This window comes from Diorhabda carinulata, chromosome 10 (assembly GCF_026250575.1).
Source record: "Diorhabda carinulata isolate Delta chromosome 10, icDioCari1.1, whole genome shotgun sequence".
Classification (NCBI taxonomy): Eukaryota; Metazoa; Arthropoda; class Insecta; order Coleoptera; family Chrysomelidae; genus Diorhabda; species Diorhabda carinulata.
Window position 1 is genome coordinate 10363697 of NC_079469.1, and position 18593 is coordinate 10382289.

At 29.4% G+C, this 18593-nt stretch overlaps 2 protein-coding genes across 7 annotated transcripts in view; both read left to right on the forward strand.

Moving 5' to 3' along the window:
* LOC130898589 (kelch-like protein 17) overlaps positions 1 to 7656 on the forward strand; it is a 43320-nt gene extending 35664 nt beyond the window's left edge. Inside the window, exons 13-14 of one of the 2 annotated variants that reach the window (XM_057807992.1) lie at positions 134 to 361; positions 1972 to 7656. In XM_057807992.1, the coding sequence (XP_057663975.1) occupies positions 134 to 347 (214 nt within the window). In that variant the 3' untranslated portion in view covers positions 348 to 361; positions 1972 to 7656. Of the gene's footprint in view, positions 1 to 133 lie in introns of both variants that reach the window. The other variant, XM_057807993.1, reaches the window with a different exon arrangement.
* Positions 7657 to 8104: 448 nt separating this feature from the next.
* LOC130898406 (N-acetylglucosamine-6-sulfatase-like) lies at positions 8105 to 18145 on the forward strand. 5 transcript variants are annotated; one of them, XM_057807680.1, is made up of 9 exons: positions 8105 to 8122; positions 9973 to 10092; positions 10146 to 10205; positions 12115 to 12321; positions 12808 to 13131; positions 14302 to 14497; positions 16149 to 16462; positions 17346 to 17462; positions 17882 to 18145. In XM_057807680.1, exons 2-9 carry the CDS (start codon positions 9976 to 9978, stop codon positions 18029 to 18031), a joined length of 1485 nt encoding a protein of 494 aa, XP_057663663.1. In that variant the 5' UTR covers positions 8105 to 8122; positions 9973 to 9975; the 3' UTR covers positions 18032 to 18145. The 5 variants fall into 5 exon arrangements, with proteins under 5 accessions (XP_057663663.1, XP_057663661.1, XP_057663660.1 ...); XM_057807678.1 differs by lacking the exon at positions 8105 to 8122 and adding an exon at positions 8522 to 8615; XM_057807677.1 differs by lacking the exon at positions 8105 to 8122 and adding an exon at positions 8551 to 8637.
* Positions 18146 to 18593: the final 448 nt, after the last annotated feature.

The window sequence follows — 18593 nt, forward strand, 5'->3', positions numbered from 1 at the left end:
ACTTGTATAAACAATCATCCTGGAATCCCGGAAGAAACCGAATCACTATACAATATCTAGCTCTGTAGTTTCAAAGTAATTTGGGAATGTGATGATGTTATATGTCTTTTGAACTAATTATAACCTTCTTTAGATCTACTCATGAAGTGGTTGCTATAGATGGTTTCATATACGCTCTAGGAGGCAACGACGGTTCTTCCAGTCTTAATGCAGTAGAACAATATGATCCTAGGACAAATAAATGGACGATTATGTCACCAATGAGCATCAGAAGAAGTTCTGTAGGCGCTGCAGTTCTAGAATGCATAGACATCGAGCATGTATTAAAGCAAACTAGAAATAGTTGACATAGATTAACGATGTAAGAAATTAGTTAAATCATTATTTGGCATTGAAAATGAAGATATTCAACGAAACTTCAATAATGTTTTGAGATTCTTTTACGAATTTATATATGAGAAATTCTAATTCTAGGATTATAACAATGAGAATCAATTGAATTGAATGCTCAATAATTATGAAAAATTACCGAATTTCGAAATTACTTAAGCTACGACTTATTTTGAATATTTCAGGTGCGTTCTTTTTCATTTTGTTTTTGTTTCTTACTATTGTTTTGTGGTTCTTGTCATTTTCTAAAGTATATGTTACAGCTTCGTTTTTTTAATGATTTCCTATTTTATTGGATAATTGATGTGAAGTGAATCTTTCAAATCGTCTCATTTCTTCATAGGCGGATAGTGGATATTTTAATAATAATCGCAAATATTCGAATTTAACTAAGAACATTCCAAAGATAAAAAAAACAATCATTCCCATTTAAAAGGAAAAGATCAAGTTGCGTATTGCTGATTTGGTGCTAAGTATAGCCTGTATATGTACATTCGGTGCTATTGGCACTAGAAATTATTCTAAATGCTTTTTATCTCTATATATTCTAAAAACATATTCGAATATTTAGAGAAAAAATAATCAGACAGTAGGACACGCCTTCTGTTGAAATAACGAAAAAGTTATGCCTCAAAATTAAGTATTAAAAGTACGAAACCTCCATATTCCCTTGAAGTGTCAGCGACCACTGAGCTCCAGAACGTTACATTTAGGATCATATGAAATAGAGAACGAATATTTTTAGCATTCCTTACCCTGAATTTTCTGGAAGAAGCAGGATTAATAGATCAGCTATAAACACTGAACATCCCCAATGCAACATCAAAAAGGAGCATAATAAATCCGTTGGGTCTCAGTGTATATGATAACTAGAGTTTTATATACTATTATAGAGGTCTGGAGACGTTGAGGCAACAAAGAAATGGTGGCTCTCCCCCTCATCTCCAAAGAATTTTCCAAATAAACTGAACAATTTTCTTTTCATTTTCATTCAAGAAGAATTTATAGTGAAATCACGTTTATTTTCTTAGATTTTAACAAAAATATATAAATAGAATATGAAACGAGAATTATTTTAAATTTTAGTGGTAACGAACGGAAGCTGTTTCACCAATAAATCGATAAATTAAGATACATTTTCACGTTTCAAGTATCAATTATGAGGTTTCTTTTTTGTGGAAATCCCGATGCTATAGCCTCGGTTACTCTCCCTTAAATTCGGCCCAGAGTTTACGTTTGACCTTGAATAGAGTCGGTGAAAATTCAATAAAACAGTTAATTGATATACCTCACATTGATTCTTGTTTTCTTCCTACTCTTTTATACGTTTTTAGTGTCGTTCCGTTAACTTTCTTATTAAAAACGAAACAAGATGTGATGGCTGGTATCAAACTAATTTTATCGTTACTTTATTTTACAACATAAATTTATCACAAAAAATAGAAAGTAAATGTTTTTTATTCTAATCTATCTAAAAACAAATTAACAAATAAAATGAGCAAACCTAAGGTTTTCAACTTTTATGGAGCATTGTTTTATTGGTTGATTCTCATTAGATTATAATACAAATTTTTGTTCTAGGGACAGTTTTTATAATATACATTTCACAACATTTCTATCGCTGTTGAGACTACGAAAAATTTGGACAAAAATATATGAAATAGACTTGAAAACTGATATACTTCATTCACATTAAGATAAATAGCGTGAAATCATTCTTCATACATTTACTTGAAAAAAAATTGCATCAGCTTTTGGCTTTTGAAGAGAAAAGTTACTTAAGTACCTATTCCAAGGAAATAATCACCTTTTTATTTGTATAAAATCGCTCTTCTCTAAATTTCTTTGTGGGGTATTAGTGTGAGAAGAGAATTTAGAGAGGGAAGGATACAAAACGTGATACAGTTCAGCTAATTTTCCTGCAACAATTATTGACTAATGGTCGGGCACATTTTCGTGATAGTACAACATGCGGTCTTGTTTTCTTAATTTTGGTGCATAAATAAGCAAATCGGCATAATATTGGCCGTTTTGGAATCCCAAAACACTGACCTTATTGGCCGAAAAAACAGATTTTGCTTTCTTAGAAGCCGCTGCTTGGGTAAAGTCCATTCTACTGTAATACTGTTCATAAGTTTTATTTTGTCTGATTTTTTGATCAGCTTCAAGTAGTCGTGGCTCGTACTTATATTCGACGATTACTAAGTACCATGCCACGGATTATATTAACCATTTCTGGACCAGAATATCTCTTGAGGAAGTTTGACCTCCAAATTTATTAGTGGTTCAATTGAACATCTTTTATGAATTATATAGATTGGATTCTTGTAAATATATATTCTAAATGAAAACTAGAATGCTAAAAACCTTCTGAAATACTGTGATCATAGACTTTTTACTACCAAAATTTGGTCTAAATTAATTAGCAGGCAGATTTAAAGAGTACAATTTCTTTCAAAAACTGTTTTGAAAGAAAAAGCTTACAGTATGTTTAGTTAATGTTCCTCAAACAATTTTGAATTTTTGGAATTCTTAACGAAGATACCAAGTCATAACAGCCAAAACTGTTCCTAAAACAAGAAACCTGGATTTATACTTTTATCAGTACAAAAATACTGTTGATATTTAAAAAGAAATATTGTAGGTGTACATTAGAAATTTATATAAGTATATATATATACTTTACTATATAAATTGATATGAAGAAATGAGCGAAAATAGATTATTAACACATTTGAAACATAAGAAAATACTATGTAGTATACGTGTATTATTCGATTTAAAATTCTAAAAAAGCTTTTGTAAAGTGGCTTCAAAAATCAATGGTAAATTTGATGTGGCTTGTAGGATTAAAATTAACAATAAAACATTTCTGTGATATAAAGTATTCAGAAGAAATTGCAAAGGGAACCAAAGATCGTATTTTTGTAATTTCTTTGCTGTTAAATCACTTTTATGTTAGATGTTATTGAGTAGGACTGCATTGACAAAACCGAAGTTGTTGAAATTTCTCAATCTTTATCATTATTATTATAATCTACTGCATCCTGGGTCAATCCACTATCTATAAATATAAAAAAGAATGTTTGCCTGTATGTTCTTTATGGATTACTAAACTATGCATTTGATCATATGATGATATTAAGCAAAGTTGTTGTGCATGGGCCAATGAAGGTTTATGAGTGGTGCATTTACATTTCGAAGAAGAATTATGGGTACGCAAATTTTCAATGTAAATTCCTTCGCAGTTTTCATTTTAAATCAGCATTAACTGTCACGACAATATAATAAATCAATTGGAATGATAGTGGCGCTATCTGTCGCTATCATTATTTTCCAAACATAAATCTGCCACGACTTTGAAAAGCAACCAGACTCTCATTCAAGACAATGATAAACAATGTTATCGAGGTAACAATTTTGGCTGGAAAATTCAAAAGTGGAGAAGTACTGCTGCCATGAGCATAAACTGTCACGGCAATGACAGTGGCGCTACTTTATAATAAATTTCTCTCATTTTGAAACTAATTTCAGTTATATTCAAATATTTCTAAATTATTTCGACTTATATCCGTATTTTCCCATTAATTGTTACCTGGATTCTTCGTTCCAATAGTAGTTTGTTTATCAAATAATCGTTCTCCTATACTGCATTTTCAGTTCGAATTGTAAGATTTTCAATCGATGTACTGTTTTGAAATCAATTATTTATTTAGATAGTGCTTTTTAACCATCGGCATTCACACCTACGCTCTACAAAACAAAAATATCAGGATTACAGATATATATCTATATATATTTTTTTCCAAATTTTGCTTTCTGAATTGTTCAAACATCCAGAAATCATTATTAGGCCTACAACCAATTAAAAAGCACCAAACTCCTCATTTTTTTATATAAGTATTTGAGTTATTCATGAAAAATCGATTAAAAATGTGGTTTGTTTCGAGAAAAATAAATTTTCTATCGCGGATAACCCAAAAACTATTGAATTTTCAAAAAAAAATGCTACGAACCATTTTTGTTTAAAATTTGGTCCTCTATCGATATCCGCAGTTATTTTATACATTAAAATTTTACCCCCTAGTTGGTAGAACTCACCCGCAGGGAAAAAACACACATCGCCATAAGGTAGGTTTTGCTTTTTGATATATTCCCTACATGTTGTCAAAATTTCATTGAAATCGATAAAGGTTCATGGAAATCGAAGGTGAAAACCTTGGTAGCCTAGACTAAAAGATAATCAAGAATTAATAACCTTTATAAAGTAGAAAACCATAAGATTGAATTTATATTTCGAAGAAGAACTTTTCAACGGATTTGGATGAAAATAGTTAAAACTAATGTTGTCGAGAAATGAAGAGAAAAATTAGTAGCGACATTCTCGTTGGTTTAAATCTAGTTGCATGTTTTAAATTTTTTCTGAAAATTGTGGAATTGAAAACGCAAATTTTGCGAACATTTAATGTTTTATAGAACTATTTCAAGATAGAAATAAAATAAACTAAATTGAATTAGAATAGTGTCAGTTTTAAAGTATTTAATGTTATTTTGCTTGAGTTACTTTTTGTACTTTGATCTCTATTATCGAAATTCCATGTCCAATCTAGTAAGTATGAAAAAGTATAAGATTTGGGGTTAGTAATAATTATAATCAATTAAGCTTTGGCGTCGGAAAGACACTCTCTCTTAAAATTTTTCTAAGGAAAACGTTTTATTATCTCGACTGAATTTATAATTCTGGCAAAAATCAATCGGAAATCATTTCGTAAATGCAATTGGTATATAGATAAAAACGTATATGAAAAATGCACGTAGGTATGTGAATTCGTAGAATGGTTCAAAGAGAGAGATTTGCGAACCTTCATATTTGTGCAATGAGAAGAGAAATAGTTGGTTCGAAATGTTTCTAAACCATTCTTCAAATACGAATCGTATACCAGAAGGCTATCATCAACAAATCCTTGTGCAATATGCAAAAAATTAAGCGAAGACGAAGAAACATTCAAGCATTTTTATGTTTTTGATTTACCACAACTCGGCCTCATCTCCCAACCTTTGTATACATAATACATTAGTTTCGATTGTTGTTGGAATTGGATCACTGATCGAATACATATTCTTTGTAAATAAATAATTTCGACTCTTTCTAATAGAATTTGTATTCTTCATTTTCTTCATTTAAAATACTACGTATTCTTGTTCTACTAATACATTAGTTCAGCAATCGACTGATAATCGAGGAAGTTTTACAGCAATCAAAATCCCCAAAGGTAGTTTAAAATCAATAATCTAAGCGAGCAGAAATAAAACATTTCTAGTGCTCAATTTTGAAATTGGAAATCATTGATTACTGCCTTGGTAACATTTGCACACTTTCTCGAGAGAGTACTTTTCTATTTGATGATATTTATTTCTATATCAAGGTGAACTACTTTTATCTGATAGATAATAATTCACCAAAGATGTTTTGGATATTATGATAAATCCGTTTAGACAAAATTGCGGGTTTCAACAAAACACCTTTAACTCAAGCTGAATATTCTAAGTAATTGGATAACAATACTTTGATAATATTCTGTATAATTCAAATAGTATGGAAGATGCTATATGGTGACTGATATTTTTTGTTCAAAGTGAAAGAAAATGGAGGAAAGACATAATCTTCCGATAATTATATAGACAGAGAATGAATTTAAAAATCTAAATACTGTTTCACATCACAACAGATTATTGTTTTTTCCTTTTTCTATCTTTTATAAATGATATGTTCATTCATATTGGATGATGTAGCTTACCATTTTTATATATTTATAACGCCACCATTTTGACTTGTGAAATATTTTACAGAACTTATTACGAAGGTCATTTTTCAAGAACCATTTTGTAAAAGTGCTTGAGAAAATTTAACTGGAATGAATTGTACGACGAACGACGATATAGTCACAATTAATATTCAAACATTTATCAAGTCGTTGCACCATATTTTGGATCTAATGATTAAAAACTATGTTGCCTAAACATTTATGCAGTTGCTATTAGTTCAATTATTCCAGTGAAGTACTAAGGACCAATTTTACAACCTAGTGTGAAACTGGAGATTAAATTGAGGCTTAAACTATAGTTTGAACCAATAATAAACAAGATTTCACAGGTCACAGTTATGGACATTTTTCTGCCAGTTATCACTAGCGTGGCAATATAAAGTTATATAAACAAACATGAATAGAGAACAATTTGCAATTTCTCAAACAATGAAGTGGTTTGGGACCATCTTGTGAAGACACACAAACAAATGTTTCGATAGAAACGAAACAAATTAAAAAAATAAGTGGGAATATTTGTTCTAGGACGAATAACTTTTTTTTGAGCGCGCCGACAATATTGTAATTGTGGTTTAATGTAACGTTTAAGGTTCAAACTTCACTTGTAAAATTGGGCCTAAATCAAGTATGTATGTGAATATCCTCATCGATTTCAGTTAAGCTTTTATTCATAAAGTTGGGCCGGGCAAAATCATTCTTTGACTTAAGCATTTGCTCTTACTTTTACAAAAGACTATACTATTCATTCACATTTTTATCATTCATTATACCTTCACCATAAACTTAAATATGCTTCCGGTGAAACATAGCTACGGCTACGAAGTAGTTTAATCATATAACCAACATCGACATAGATGTGAAACATTGAAGACTGACCTTGGTTAGGTTAGGTAGGCTGACCTTGGTATGATACACGAATACGATATGCAATCGGGTCTTAGATCATAAATGACCTTCATATTAAGAAATATTTTGAATCTTCATAGAACCAATTATTCGTGAAATGTTGGATGAAACCTTTTATATATAAGATATATGAATAACCTCTTGATTGTACCTACTTTTTATAGAATACATATTCCATATATGTTATACTTCTATATGGTCAGTGGAAGCTGTTCTGACTAAGAAAGACAGAAGTGCAACGATTTCTCTATCCTCCGAGGTTCCAGCTCGGTTCAGCGCATTCTCAAGCATGCGCACTATAGATAAAGTGTCTCGAACGAGAGAGGTAAAGAATATTGTCGGCACCATAACGTAGGGGCGTTTTTCCCATACCAACTGTCCATATTATTAGGAGTATTACATATATGACATATTCTTAAATGTGTGATGCACTGCCATTTTTACATAAATAGCTTTTTAGCAAATTTTCATTATAGGTATATTATATTTAATGTGATATTGTTATCAATATTTCAGATTAAATACTATAAAATTTGATATTAGTTTTATTCAATCCGATAGTTATAGTTCTCCGAAATTTCAAATTGATAAGAAACTGTCCCGCTCCAATCTTATTGACAATCCTTTTAATTTAAGCTAAGAAAAGAGATGAGAAATTTATCGAGCCAGAAATTCTCAACAAACTTTATTCTATATAAAAGTTCGATATCGATTCTAGTGAGAGAATGGAGCGAAAAAAATAGCCGCGTGTCTGATATGTTAGAAACGGTTAGAAAAATTTCACACGAGGAATTACGCATGACAAAAGTCTGTGCAAAGTTGGTGCCAAAAAATCTGACTCCTGACCGAAACCTCTTGTCTTTCAAAGTCAAAATATTTCATAGATTAATATCGCACGTCGTACGACATTATGCAAGTCTCTTACCACTGCATCATGGCTGCTCCTAACGTCTAATTTTATTTAATATTTTGTGATCGACTTAAAAATGAAAATATAAAAGGTAAGTGGAATGAACAAGAAAAAAGTAGTCAGGAAATAACTGGCAATAATGATATCGCTTTTGGAGCCTGATGGATAGGTTGATTGTTACTGCACATTGTATTGCATGTTAAGCCGCCATTTTCGAAGAGAACTAGAAATATCTCGCTAGAAGCCAAAATATAATAATGTCTTGACAATTCTTGTCCTTGCAGGTAACCAGATCTCAGTCCTAGGAGGTATCCAAATTTTAATCATATTGACTTCTTTCATTGTGGTTATATAAATGGGAATGGGATTTTTTACTTTTATCAGTGTAATAGGTTTATTTATACACTTTACTGACTTAACGAACCTGAAGTTATTAATCCAAAATTTAGAAAAGATTAGATAATTTTCGTCCGTATATAAACGTTGTATACGGTCTTGGGGAACTTGTTTATGGTGTATATTAAATAAAAGTGTTCTCAACTTCAATATTTGGAGTAATTTCTCAATTATTATTTGCAAATTGTGTAAGATAATTTTTAATATACAGTGAGTAGACGAATATAATTTCTTTTTGTGATTAGATTAAACTAAGTATGACATTAGTTAACTATTGAGATTTTTAAGTAGTGCAATTGAAAGGCTTTCCGACGACAAATCCACCATAGATTCGATAGCAACCATTTTTAAGGGTGAAGGATTATTGTATTTAAAGTAATTGATGAGAATAAAGAGCACGAAATTCTCTTCAAAATGGCGTCGCTTTTAGAATTGTTTGAAATTTAGAGTTAGTAATACTGTGTGCGTTTATTTCCAAAAAAAGCTTCCATGATTGCTCCTCCTTCACACATCCACACTCAAATAAATATCTGTTTGTGTTCATGGTGGAACATCTTTCAAATTACTACATTTTTCCTCATTTACTTATGTACATCAATCACAATTCTATATTCTTTATACAATGCTATGACTATTTATTATTAACTAACTTACTCCGCAAAACAAACTCGATGATATACCCAAAAATAAATTCTTAAAAATTCTAGAAAATAAACAAACAAAAGAAATAAATAAATAGGAAATTTATTGTCATGGATGAATATTCGGTCGGAGTAAGGAAAAGAAGAAAAATTATTTGTTTCACCGGCGTTAAAGGGACTGACAGCTCAAAGTAATATAACCTTATTGTTAAAAATGAGAAATTGTTCTGTTCATAAACTATATCTAGAATAAATGAACTTACTCCTGGTAAACTGATTTCTTAATTAATATCTCAGATCTACAAAGAATTGTTAGCATGCTGCAAGAAATTATTTCAACGAGCAATATTGTCAAATTAATCAATACAACGAATTCTTATTTATTACTAAGTTAAAATCAATTCCAAAAGTTATGATCTAAACTCAAGCTTTACAAACAGTTGATAATATGAGAGAATATCCAAATGATATAATTATGGAGAGAAAAGCAATTGAACACTGTATTAAATTGATTCATTGAAATTTAATAACTTACTTGTGGCGATGTACATTGAAGATATCCTAGATACGCACCTTTAATGGAGTTTGGTAAATATACTGGTAAAAAGCCCCACAGTTTAAAATTGATCTTAATATACATTCAACTTTGCTTTTATATGTCTAATACTAAGTACTTAAGGAAATATATGACTTAAGGGAATTTATAAAAATATTTGGATTTGCGAAAGATTAGGATGAATGATCAACATTTTCTGTCCCATCAGGCACCTAATCAAGTATTATATAAAAAATATATGAGTATGTACCCAGTGAGTTATTAATCTATAGATATACACATCAGTGTGATATAGATTTTTTTTTATATTTTTTAATATTGTTATCATAATTTTATTTTTTTTTGTAGACAATGACATTTTTGTGGTTTCGAATACTTATACTAGCTACATTGTATCAATGTTTTTATGGCGATCCAAATTTTGTACTAGTTTTGACAGATGATCAAGATTTATTGTTAAACTCAATGGTAAACATTATTTGACAATGTCTACATTGGATTATTACATAAATTGTTTCCAGATTGCCATGGAGAATACCATCAACTTATTGGGAAATAATGGAAAAACCTTTAAAAATGCTGTAAGTACATATGTTTGACATCACAGTTAAAAATATTAACTTTTGTCCCTAAAATTTTATTCAAAGCTATCGATATATTCACAATAGAAAGTTGGTATTTATGATAAAAGTGGTATCAATTAGATTCTTAAATTCCTCTTTATATTTGATGTAGTTTACGTTAATAATGGAAGTAATGTTCCAATTATAACTATGAAAATTGTGCAGATTAAAATTCTTAACACCAGATATCACTGAATTAATCAGTTTGCTGCACATTATAATGAACAAAATTCCCATTTAAAAGGGTGTATCAACATTTTTTAATAAAATGGAATAGCTATATGAGTTTCAAAAAGTGTGCAAATGGAAGTTCGTTTTTTTGAGCATAATGAAGAAGAATCAAAATTGTAACTTATAATCCAGACTGGATTATTATAACCTTATGGTTATATATGGTTTCTGGTTATGTTTTTATTATTATTTCAGTTTCCCTTCCTCAAATCACAATATATATTCTCCCAAAATTTTACTTATTGAATGTAAACTTTTATTTAAAAATATCTAGTGCAGATTTAAAACATGTAGAGTAATCTAATGTAATTAATTTTCCTCATAAATATAGATGAAAATTAAAAACTACATTTTCTGAATAAAATAATTCACATCTGACTTTGGCCTACTGTTCATATCAAAAGCTTAACAAAAAAGAGGTAGTGCATGATATTGAGATTAAAAGGAGTTTTGAATTTTTTATTCAGAGATGAGTATAGTACTTCTTAATTTTTTAACATGAGCATTTAAGAATTTATAAAAATTAAGAAAAATTTCTTTGCAATGAGCCTTCTTATACACAGAGAATTAAGGTATTATTATTAATTGGAGTGTATGACAAAGTACTCCAAAAAAAAAGGGATTCAGAGCTACATTGAGGAATAAAATAAAGTGCATTCTGATATTGGCAGATTATTTAATTAGCAGTATTGTGAATGTAACAGTTCCAAGTCTATGGTGAGTAGAATAGAGAAAAAAATGAGTCACCTAACTCTAAAAGATTTCAAAATTGAGAGATTAAAATTGAATCGAAATGAATTAGATGTATGTATTTTGAGTACATAAACCTTCTGCCAAGTTTGATACCTACTTTGATATTGAATAGATATGGTTCAAATGAAGTGGTATATTACTAAATATAAAATTGGAAATAATTTTATTTAGAATATGTATTTTCGTGTATCAAAATTGACTTGCACCAATAATTTTCAATCATATTCATAATAACAGTATCACAGTATCTCTAGATCTTTTGATACCTTAGATCAACATATATTTGCTTATCTTCCAATGAAAATTTATTACTTTATTTTGATGAGCACTTCATATAAAACAAATTTTATTAGAAACAACTATTTGGAAGTAAATAAAAGTAAAAACATTAGATAAGTTGAGTGGTATCATATCAAATGCGGTACTTGTGGATTTTAGAATTTATAATAAGCTTTAAATTGGTCCAAATTTGATAAACATCCAGAAGTTCTCAAATCATTCCAAAAATCAAGGATTTTATGAAGCTCTTGATTTAGCAAACTTCTCATTTGTCTTTGAGTATTGTCATGACTTATGATTTCATTTGATTAAATAGGGCAGATCTACATCTCAAACCTTTTCTCAATTCTGATAGTAATTCACTCTCCAATTGTCTTTGCTGTTGGCCAAAATATTCTAACAGAATATTTCCAGATTCTAAAGCTCTGTTTAACTTTTGCCAGCAAATTGATGACTATCTAAAATTTTACTGAATAGAGAACAGAACATCTGGCTTGCATGTCGCAGATTTTTTACAGAATACTTATACCTCAACCATGTAAAATTTATTAAATTATATATGATATCAAAATATAAAAACCACAATTTTATTATTGATTTTCAGTTTGTGAATACTCCTATCTGCTGCCCAAGTAGAAGTACAATATTGACAGGAAAATTCGCACACAACACTGGAGTTGTAAATAATTCTATAAGTGGAAACTGTTCAAGTCCAATGTGGCAAGAAAAACACGAACCCAATAGTGTCTCTGCTATTCTCAAGAGGAACAAAAACTATGTTACATTCTATTCTGGAAAATATATGAATGGGGTAAATTATATCAATTTTCCTAATTAGATCACTTCGAGAGTGATGCAGAAGGGTGAATAATTTTGTCCTGACTACTTAATATTACAATGTGATTTTGCATATAAATAATACTCAATATTTTAATAGTTTTTGTTAAGTTAATTGATATATTTATGTCTACGTTTAAAATAAGACAAGTCAAATCAAATATATTCCTTCCTTTCTAACCTTTATAATCAAGTATTAATGGGTTATACATTTATAAATAAATAATATATGATAGAGAGATGATAATTTTTGGATGAGGAATCTTTATATCTCCTCTAGGGAAACTGCTCTCCAATTATCACTACAAAAACTTGGTTTCCTTCTAAAACATTTTATACTATGTTCTTAATTGACGTTTTTCCTGACTGTTCTTCAATAACCATGATAATAAAAATGGGGATTTTTAAATTTTCCTCGTCTTAATTATTTGGTATATTTGTATTCATATTATATTTTCAGTATGGATTTGCAGAAGCTGGAGGTATCGAACACGTTCCAGAAGGATATGATTGGTGGATCGGTTTAAAAGGAAACTCAGTTTATTATAATTACACATTATCAATCAATGGAACAGAATATTTTTCAAGTGACAAATACCTAACAGACACTTTGGCGGAATACTCAATAAAATTTTTGGAACAGAGAGCAACTGATAGGCCGTTCTTCATGACTATAGCACCACCAGCTGCACATGCTCCATTTACACCCGCCAAACGACATGAAAATAAGTATGCGGGAACTAAAGCTGTTAGAAGTCCATCTTTTAATCATTCAGGATCAGATGTGAGTATAAGAAAAATTGTGTGTTATACAAAACTGATGTAATAAATTATTATTCATAAAGATTATTAAATTATAATTTTTATTGTACTGGAAAATGGAAAATTGAATTTAAATTGTAACAAAAAACTAGGATTTCCTGAAATCAGTACTCATTATATCAGTGATGGCGAATCTTCTTGAGAAGAAGAAAATTTTTTTAGATCTAGCTTGTGGGTCACTAAGTATTTGATTGAAGAAAATCACATACAATATATATTTTGTATAAATATTTATTAATGATAAATAACTAAACATATAATTTGTATATGAATAATAAAGTTGCTTATGAAGTATTTAATGAGAAGTTTGTTGCTGTTTATTTTCAGACAACTTCTGAATATTTGGTTCATATTTTGAGTTCATTAGTTTAATGCATTACCAAATGTTTGATATACTATTTTCAATTTTTACTGTGGGATCAATATTATCTGCGCTGCTTTCTGATATTTTCCCTTCTACTTCCAAAATACAAGTCTTCAAATTTTGTTTTCTATACTACGCTGTTTGGAAATTCAACTAATTCTATCTTTAAATTATCGATACGTAGCCACATACATTAGGTTAACCCCATTGTTCTCAAATGATTGTTGATTGTTTTATTGTTCCAATATTTTGGTAAAGATATCAAGTTTCGTCATAAAGATTTTGATATTTTGAAACATCATTAAAACAATTAGTCCATGCTCTTGTAGTTTTTTATTCAGTTTATTAAAATGCTTAGTGAGGTCTCTTCAATTCCTGCATCTTAACCAAATTAAAATTTCGTAGGAAACTTCAATCCTATTTTAATGTCTTTCAGATATTTTCAAATAAAATAAATTTTGGGTGGCTTTTTGTATATGAATGATTGAATTCTCTTGTAATGATAACTATTATAAGATTCTACTTGGTATGAATGCTGAAATGAAATTCAATTTTTGGCATTTTTGAGACATAATCCATACAGAGTATCACACTATTCTTTTCAATTCAAAACCCTTAATGGGGCAATTTATTTAGCTCACTAAGTTTTCTATGTTTACCATAAAATTTAATAAGATATATTTGAAAAGTTATGTAATATCTATCTATGTATGTAATTGAATATTCTTATGTCTTTTTTATAAATACATGTGATAAACCTATTTTTAGAAACACTGGTTGATACGGATGCCTCCAGAATATTTACCGGATGATGTTGATATACTGGACAAGGTACAACAGCACAGATTGGAATCATTGTTGGCTGTTGATGAACTAGTACAAGGCGTCGTTTCTAAACTGGAAATGTTGGATTTATTGAAGGATACTTATATTATTTTTACGTCAGATCATGGATTTCATATAGGTAAAAAGTCATATTTCTCTCGTTTTGCTTCTACTACATTTTTCCATTCCTTTGCAGACTATTTTTCATGTTCAATTTATTCTATGGAAAAAACAACCGATCTTTTGTATGTAGATATTATTTCAGGAAAAAATATTTGCTTTTTGTAAGTCGTTTTTATATTATTGGTTACATTTGCCACTAAATTTTAAAGTGGTATCATGTTTTCATTAAAATAACGACATATATTTTTTATTTATCATCCACTTAGTGGTAAGATCGTAGATTATCTTTTTTTAATAATAGAAAAACTGAAGAGTGGCTTACTTTGGTAAGTGCTGATAATCAGTTCAGTATTATTAATAACAATTTGACAATAAAGCATTTCTTTATCTAACTTTCACTAAAATATCGCTGTTCCGGTAAAACAAAGCATAACTGCTAGAATTAAAAATTTGCAAGAGAGATAAAAAGTTTTCAAACTATTTCTCAAATAGGGTGTTTGTATTTTTTTATAAGTATTCATTTTTTGTTTATTTTATAAGTTCTTGATGTGAAATAATGTTAGAAAGTGAAATATTTAATTAAAATTGAAAAAATTTCAAATTTTCAACTACATAAAAAAATGATTCTCATTGTTTTTAAGTTGTGACATTATAGATTTAATAAAAAACATTGAACAGAAAAGAATATGTGTTCCAAGTAATTTTCTGCAATTAAGTTAAATTTGAACAAAATTACGTTTGTATCTTTGTTTCCCCGAAACGGCGATATTATCTTCCTAGTTAATTCTTAATATTATTGTTATGTTCCAATTTATCATCATCTTTTAATCTAAAATAATTCTTTCTGTTAGTTAAGTTAGAATAATACTTTGATTGGATACATTTCTTGATATCTTTGTGTAGAGACAGCATCGATTTAATTTTCTTGTACATAAATCCATTTTGCATTTTAAGATTAGTGAAATTATTATGTAGTGGAATTTTATGGGTTAGTTCCAACCCATCAAAAAACCATCTTTGGTACGGTGAGAGTAGATTTGATTCATATATTCTTCGCGGCTTCGACAAGACTTCACATTCGCGGGCTGCTCAGTCTCTCAGTAGCAATTGTCATGGACAGTAATTATAAATTGCCAAAGCGAGCATATAAACTTTGATTAATAACATTTCAAGACGTGCATACGCGTCAAGAGCGCGAACTATACTGTGAGCCCGACGCGAACTTGCGAGTGTAGATTGTTGGCTATCTTTTCCGCAATTCGCGTCCGAGTGTGGATTTGCCATAATAAGTTTTAAGTATGTGTCGTGAACGTTATGTTGTGTGTGTGTGTGTTGAAATTCATATGATTTTACTCTTATTAATCTTAGATTGTGATTTTGGTAATAAAAGATATATAAAAATATAAAAAATATAAAAGATAAGAATTTCTATAGATAGCTATTATTACCACGTTTTTATTTTTGATGTTTTGAATTTTGGATTACTTGGCAGACAATCTGTGTATTTATCGAAGCAATCAAACATATGGGTATAGTGGATTTTTTTATTTTTGAAGATAAATTGTTCTTTTGGATTATTGCTAAAGTGTCATTGGTGAACAGAATATTCAACTTTATCACTATTTTATCATTTGAATCACCGTTTATTCCATTCTACTTCATTTTAGGGCAATTCAGTCAACCATGGGATAAAAGACAGCCCTATGAAACGGATATTCGAGTACCTTTCATAGTAAGTGGACCCAAAATACCCGCCAAGTCATCAGAAACCTTCCCAATATCTGCGGTGGATATTGTTCCTACTATATTAGATTTGGCTAATATCGATGTACCATCTTACATAGATGGAATAAGTTTCAAAAAACAATTGTTCGCAGAACCATCTGATTCCTTCAATAAAACTATACTCATTGAATATTGGGGCGAGGGGGATACTCGAAGAATAGATCCTAAATGTGCATGGACCGATCCAAATTTAACTGTAAGTATGTGATTTTAATATTTTATAATTTATTTTGATTTAATACTATCACATACGTTTATTGAATTATTCGGTTTTATGTAACAATCATTTGCTCTGGATCTATGTTGAGAGCAGCAAATATGTATCAACTATAACAGTATTGGTTTGAGTCCATTTTGTAAGGTTTAATAGAAAAGATCATGAAATTTAGAAGATGTTCACGATTCTATTCATTTCCTAAAAAATATTCTCTTCTTATATGTTTTAAATTAACATTAACACATATTGCATTTATTTTATATGTTCATTTCTTTTCTTTCGGTTATTTACCAACTCTTTCTGTTTCCTATTTCGTCCTAAGAAATTCCATTCAGTAACACACACTTCTTTCCTGCTTTATATTTCGTCTTTAGTCCACTCTCAATCAGTTTGGTTGGAATACATCGAGAACTTGATGATATAAAGAAAAATTGCGATGTAGACTTTGATTACTTATTTAGTGAAAAGTTAGAACAGTGTATCACCAAAAAATAGTACCTGTCGAATTTTATTTCATCATTTAAATTGCCAATTAAGAAAGTTAATCTATATTACCAATGTCTCTTCAGGAACCTTTGTCTTCTAATACAGTGATAATAATGTAAATTTCAATAGAAAGCCCCTTTTATTGCATATTGTTTCTAAACAAATGAATGATATGTGTAAAATTATTTTCAAACATCAATTCATATTAGAATCACACAAAAATTCAAATGTGTGTAGACACCATGTTCCATACCTGTATCCATAAACAAAAACAGATTCAGAATAATGTTTTCTAACAGCTCTTGAAATATTTTTATGAACTCACCAAATATTTTGAATTTTGTATATTTTATCTGTATATATTTTACGTTTTTAGGAATGTATTCCAGACCAGTGGTGTAAATGTCAAGACTCAAGAAATAATACTTTCACTTGTATGGTTGAATTGACAGAGTCTCAGAACTTCAAATTTTGTAGATTTAACGATGAAGAGGTAATTATTGATATTGTAATGTATCATTGGGCTAACCAATGATGGTTGACCACATTCTTCATATTAAAACTACTTATTACTTAATAACTATAATTTTAATTCTTAATCTATACCGTCTCATCGTGTTAGTTTGCTAACATATACCGAGTAAAAAACCCTGAACGGCAGTGGCATGCCCAAAATTTTCTCAAATAGAAATAGAGATTAAACCATTCTTGTTACGAGGGACTTAAAATAACTTTATTTTAAAAAATACCTCTACTTACTGAAAAGTTAGCGTTATGTGTTCATTCGGATAAAAACATAATTTTTGTCATTCTAGATTGAGTGTAAAGTCAACAAAATTTTTTACATTTCAAAATTCATAATTTTTAATAAAGTTAGATCGTTTTTTAATCAATTGGTATCATAATTTTCAGAACTTTTTGGAAGCATACAATCTAACAGTGGATCCATTTGAATTGAAAAATGTGGCAAATGAATTGAATAGTGGAAGAAAACAACACTACTTATCGATAATGGAAAATCTTCAAAAATGTAGAGGCAGTGAATGTAAAAAAATGATGTAAAGGTTTCATGAAATAATACAATTAAATACATTTTTGTAAAAAATTCAATTATATAAATATTCAATTATATTCAAGATTTTTTGTATTTAATTTAATAAAATGTATGAAATGATATTTTTGTACTTTACTATATATTCACAACACGATTTGGTCCTCCTTAGAACACGAAAGAGTACGATCTGAATGTGTTTTGTATTTTAGATGTGTCACACCTCAGTAGTGGCAGTTTTTCTTAGTTACATGCCCATTAAGGTGAAAATGAGCTTCATCTAAAAATAACACAACATTGTTGAACGTCAAGAAGTGTTCGTTCAATCCACTAGTTTGCAACTAACATTATGATATGTGCACGCTTTGAAATTGATATTTCAAATTTGTCTTTATATTGAACGAATTTCTGAGTCGTATGCTTTGAATTCTTTCGCTGGAAGGTAAAATAGCTATAGCATCATCACGCATATTTCTAAAAAAGTTTACCCAAAGTTAATTTTTAGTCAAGAAGGACTCGAAAGTGTAGCATTTACCTGGGTTGTATAATAATTCTTTATTGCAAAAAGATTGT